At 46.5% G+C, this 6000-nt stretch overlaps 1 protein-coding gene across 1 annotated transcript in view; it reads left to right on the top strand.

Moving 5' to 3' along the window:
- Positions 1-738: 738 nt before the first annotated feature.
- The window catches only part of LOC308624670 (overexpressed in colon carcinoma 1 protein), a 39043-nt gene continuing 33781 nt past the window's right edge, over positions 739-6000 (top strand). The window contains exon 1 of the mRNA XM_081248151.1: positions 739-1017. Coding sequence (XP_081104277.1) covers positions 972-1017 — 46 coding nt within the window. The 5' untranslated portion in view covers positions 739-971. The remainder of the gene's footprint in view (positions 1018-6000) is intronic.

The raw sequence follows: 6000 nt of genomic DNA, 5'->3' as shown, positions 1-6000 counted from the left end.
GGATCGACATTTATACACTAATATGTATAAAATGGATAACTAATAAGAACCTGCTGTATAAAAAAATATATAAAATAAAATTCAAAAAAAAAAAGAGAGAAATAAGTGGTCTCTTTATCTTCTATCGCAACAGGACTCAGCTCATCTTTGCTCCTGCCATTATCTTTATCTTGGAGTATCTGTCCACAGGGGACAGATTCCAGCTGCTCAGCCTGGGGCCCATCTATCTCCTGCCTCAAGGTTCTGGATCCAGGTCATCACAATTGTGGCAGATATTCATTTTAAAGTCGAGTAGGTTAATATGAACAACATGGGAAGACTTATGTTGTAACTGTGGATGGGGGAATAGAGCTGCATTGGTTTTCTGTTAGAGCAGAAATGGATTTCGGTGTTGGCTTCAGTCTGTAACATATTTTGGGCGCCCACTGTGCTCAAAACAGCTGTTCCCTGACACTTCCTCTCCTCCCCACATCCTGGAGCAGGGAGGGGAAGTGGCAAAAAGGAAGAAAAGGCAAAGAGGATGTGGAAGGCAGGCAGGTGGGCAACCTCTGCCGTCCAGCCTCACCCTCCAGCCCGCACCGGCCGCGCCTCTCGGCCCCGCCCTCGCCCCAACCTACTTTAAACTCCCGCCCCCTCTTAAGGACGACCAATGCCCAGCCGGGGAGCCCGCAGGAGGCTGCGGATTGGCCGGCGCCGCGGTTGCCCAGGTGACGGGTGGGTCCTGCTGGGTCCCAGAGCGGGGCGGGGCGGGGGCGAGGGTTGCCCGGTGGTTTCCGTCCCGGCCCGCCCAAGCCTGCGGCGCTCAGGTTTGCGCCCGGCGGTAGCTGGAGGGGCCTGTCCCCGCGCGCCCCTCCGCCCAGCGCGTTTTTTGCCGGCCTCCCGCTAGGGGCGCGACGCCCTCCGCCTCCGTCTCCGCCCCCAGGATCTGCGGCTGCCAGCTTCCGAGCGCGGCTTCCCCGGACGGCGGCGCGATGGGCTGCGGGAACTCCACCGCCACCAGCGCGGGCGCGGGCCAAGGTGAGCGCGGCGGGCGGCTGGGGGCGCGGTGACGGCGACTCGGGGGCTGTGGGGAGCTCTGCAGGGCGGGCCGCCTCTGCGGGAGAGGCCAGGAGAGAGGCGGCGAGAAGGAAGGATGCAGGGACCTCGGGCAGGGAGGGCGAGCAGCCCCCTCTCCCCGTCCCCATTTTCGGGAGAGGAGCCGACCGTCCGGTTTTGGAAAGACCGAAAGCAGGGCATGTCCCCCCTGTGCGGGGGGCGGTCGCGCGGGGACGAGGCGAGCCTGCAGAGCGATCCTGCGGAGGGAGCGCGGGGAGTCCTGGCGGCGGGGCTCCCCTGCAGCGCGTAGACCCGGAGCCCTCCTGGGAGAGAGGGTTCCTACCCGTGGCCGGCGTCCGCTCCCCCTCGTCTCGCAGTCGCTCCCGCAGGCCTCGCCCCCAGCCCCTCGGAAGCGAGAGGCTGCACCTGGAAAAGTGCAGCAGAACAATTCAGTACTTTTTTGCGGGGAGGGGGGTGCTAGTGCGTTGGTAAGAACTGCAGACAGGGCTCTAAAAATTCATCCGAGTCTGTCTTGATGCTTAAGACCCGCTGGGCTGCTTGTACGATTTCTCTGAGAACCTGCAGTATTGAGGATGCTTTAGAATATGTGTGACAGAGCTTTAATATTAGCAGTGATCTGTTCGTATATTTTTCATTTAAAAAATAAAAAATATTGAAAGTTCTGTTTACACCTCTTCATTTTGTTGATTGGCAGGGGAAGTCTTCTACAGATTTCCGCAGTCAGCCAGGCTTTGTATCGAGTGACTTATTCCAAAACTCAACAGTTCTCTTTGACCCAGCTAGTGTCTACTGATTTACGAGTCTGGATCTGTTTTGAGTAATATCTGCTGACCTATTTTGGTGTCTTTTGGATAAAGAACTCATATCTCATCCAGTTGAGATCAATCAGATGCCACATTCCATCCTAGCCAGCAAATGGGAACAGCGCTCTGATGCTGCAGTATTTCCTAGGCGGGCGTGGATGCCCTGTCAATGACTTTGTGACCTTGGGTCTGTCACTTCCCTTAACCCAGGCCTCCTGGAAGATGTAGTTTAAAATTTAAGCCTTTTTCATTTATTTAAAGTTTATTTTGATGTTCACGTATGGGATCAGATATGGAAATCTGCTCATTTAATTGGCCAAGTTTGTTATTCCTCTTTGGCTGTCAGTGACCACACAAATGGAATATTTTAAGAAACGGTGCTAAAATATGTGGGATTCTAGTCCTAGAGCTTTGAATGAACCCAGGTAATAATTCATTGAAAAGTTTATCTCTTGCAGGTAACCTTTACCATCGCGAATTAAATTCTCAGTCTTGTGATAGGCAGAGAGCCACTGGGGAACACATTTTTCAATTCCTGTAATAGTGATGTAGGTTAGTTAGCTTAGTTAGTGCCTTAAGGCAAGGACAGGATTCTAACTTGAGAGTGGCCAGAGAGCTCTGCGTGGAAACCTGGAACAGTGTCAAGGCCATATCCTGCACCTGGAATTACAGTTGACTCTCGAACAACATGAGGTTGACCTGTACAGGTCCACTTATACACGGATATTTTTCAATAGTAAATACTATAGTACTAGACGCTCTTTGGTTGTTTGAATCCGAGGACGTGGAACTGTGGATATAGAGGGCTGACCATAAGTTGTACTCGGATTTTCAACTCTGTGGAGGGTTGAGGCCCCTAACCCCTGCGCTGTTCAAGGGTCAAGTGTATATCTCTCAATCTAACATGCACTGTGGCCCTATGACTTCCACTGCATGTTCACCCTACTTTTTTTTTTTTTTTCTGTACATGGGCCTCTCACTGTTGTGGCCTCTCCCGTTGCGGAGCACAGGCTCCGGACGCGCAGGCTTAGTGGCCATGGCCTATGGGCCCAGCCGCTCCGCGGCATGTGGGATCCTCCTGGACCAGGGCACAAACCCGTGTCCCCTGCATCGGCAGGCGGACTCCCAACCACTGCGCCACCAGGGAAGCCCCACCCTAGTTTTAAAAAGGTTAAGAACCATTAACCACAATACACAAAAAAGGAAATCATAGGAAGGATTTGTAACAGATTTCCTTTAAAGTGGAGCTAGTTTACTTCATTTACATTTTTGTTTATTAATGAACTGCTTGTCAGGTTTGGGGATAGAGGGAGGAGTTCCACTGCTAAACCAGAATGATGATAAGGGAGCTCTGCAATGGTAAGGTAAGAAATAGAGAAAATATAATCCTCTTTACAAATATTTGGTTGACCTTCCCCCCACCCCCAGGAGCACATCCCTTATTATGTAAAGGGAAATACAGTTATATTGAAAAAAACCACTCCAAGTGCATGTCTTCTTGATGAGTAGCCTCACTTTTGTTCATGAAGGACAGCTCCTGTAAGAGCGTGCTGTTCTCTCCTCAAGCTCGTTCTTTGCTAAAAATTACTGTATGTTCAGAGCAGAGCAAGATACTGAGGGCAGACTGTAAAACATGAGGGAGGAGAAAACATTTGAGTTGGGAGTTGTTGCATCACTTCTTTGATGGCTCTGCCCTTGTCTCTGAGAAGTCATCCCCCAAACATTTCTCTGCTAGTGAGTCCAGCTGGCTAGCTTCGGGATTTGTTCATTGTTATTTTGAAATTTTCTATCAGCTGGTGGTAAGACTTCTGTTTCAGAAAGGAGGAGAGATGGAAGGTTAAGAAAAAAGTTCAGAGAAAGATGGTGGCCAGGTGCTGAACTTGAGTCTGGAGAGTGAGGCTCAAGCTTGACATGGGCACTGTGCTGGCTGTGTTACTGTGGGCATTTCATTTTACTTTTTTGTACTGTAATTATTATATAGTAGTAGAAAATACCACGTTGAAGGTGAAATGGTTTTCCTTGAATATTTTTCTATAAGAACATGGCAAATCTACTTTCAGAGGATGCATTTGCACTTTATAATAATGCCCCCAACCTGAAATCTCCATTGTAAGCCCTGTTTTTACTACCTAAGTAATTCAGGTAAAACCAGATAATTGTTTCTCTTTTCCCTGAGCTATTTGGACAACTGCTTTTCTTGGCTTTTGTCTGGTGAAATTGGTTTCTATGACAAATTGGTATTTAGTGGTGTACTTGAGTAAATTTGATTCTGTATGTCCAACATGTGGAAAAACTAAAATGCAGTACAATGGTCAAATGGCCGGAAGGAATCAGATCATTCAGCCCCTAGATAATTCAGGTTAGATTTCCTTTATAGTAGATTTCTAACTCTAAGCTTGTACAGAGTCCACCTCTATGTGCAAAGCTTTGTACTCTTTTAGGAAATTTTAGGGCAAAGGTAGGGGCAGCCAGCAAGGGATGATTGTAGAATGAAATCAAACTTTCCCCCTCTTAAGAAGCTGATTATCTAGGTGGGAAGGTTAACCATTTGAGAACAGTTGCAAAGCAAAGTGTAGTAGAATATACATCGAACGTCCAAATGCCCAGGAGATGTTGAATAAGATGCTAGTTTAATCAGAGAAGTCTTTGGGGAGGAGTCAAGCTATCAGTGCTTCAGTGTAGATGGGATAATGAGAACCATTCTGCTTACACAAGCGCTCTCTCCATTCTAATGTTTTAATAAGATCACCCTCTCAATGTAGGAATTTGATTTTTCCCAGCCTAGAATTATACAAGGACTTCTTGTATTTTCCATTCATTGAAGATTCAGTACATTTTTCCTGCACAGTGTAGAGTCTAGACACTAAACTGTAGAGAAACATCTGGGTTAAAGAGTCCATTTTTAAAAATTGAAGTATAGCAGATTTATAACATTTTGTTAATTTCTGCTGTACAGCAAAGTGATTCAGTTATACATATATATACTTTTTAATATTCTTTTCCATTATGGTTTATCTCAGGATATTGAATATAGTTCTTTGTGCTATACAGTAAGACCTTGTTATTTATCCATCCTATATATAATAGTTTGCATCTGCTAAGCCCAAACGCCCACTCCATCCCTCTCTCACCCTCCCTCCCCCTTGGCAACCACAAGTCTGTTCTCTATGTCTGTGAGTCTGTTTCTGTTTCATAGGTAGGTTCATTTGTGTCATATTTTAGATTCCACATATAAGTGATATCGTATGGTATTTATCTTTCTCTTTCTGACTTATAAAGAGTCCATTTTTAAGGAGTTGCATTTGCTATAGGGCAGGGAGCTTTTGCTTTCTGTGTGTTTTTCTCTGCTCTCCGTCCCCACCACTCTCTCACTCAGCAATCAGATTCTCTATCCGTTTGTTTTTCCTTGAATGTATTCTCTAATTAGGCTGAGACATGAACACCCTTGCATTTGAACTGATGATCCACAACAGGTCAGTCGTATCCTGTATACAGTCATATATGTAGATTGTTGAGCAAGTCTGTAATGTAAACCAGAAAATCCTATTTTATGTGAACCAGAAAATCCCTTCAAAGTTTGGACGGTTCCAAATATCTACAAGAGCCTATTTCGATGCAGGCTATTTTGCAGGCTGTAGAAGCTTTTTGCAGGGCAGAGTCATTTCAGAAGTGTTCTGCTCATGGTAGTTGACTGAATTGGTGAGTTGTAGGTTTTCTACCAGAGATGTGTAACTGGCAGCTATCTGACCATAGCTTACTACTAGAATGTTTCTATAATGGTTCTTCTTTTATTTATATACTAATAGTCTGAGAAGGCATGGAGGAGGAATTTAACAATTCTTTATCCTATTTTATCAGTGTACCCAGGGAGTTACTCTAATTCTTTTGGGTCCAATTACTTAGGTTAGTTATCTCCTTATCCTCAATTAGATAGGTAATTGCATTCTCTTCTTTTGCTGTAGCTGTATGGTCCGGCCTTAATCTACATCTGTAAATGGTTTGGTAGTATAAAAATTCTTCCGGGGCTTCCCTGGTGGCGCAGTGGTTGAGAGTCCGCCTGCCGATGCAGGGGAAACGGGTTCGTGCCCCGGTCTGGGAAGATCCCACATGTCGCGGAGCGGCTGGGCCCGTGAGCCATGGC

The sequence above is a fragment of the Mesoplodon bidens genome (genome assembly GCF_964165515.1).
Source record: "Mesoplodon bidens genome assembly, chromosome: 11".
Taxonomy (NCBI): Eukaryota; Metazoa; Chordata; class Mammalia; order Artiodactyla; family Ziphiidae; genus Mesoplodon; species Mesoplodon bidens.
This window is presented reverse-complemented; position numbering and strand designations above follow the sequence as displayed.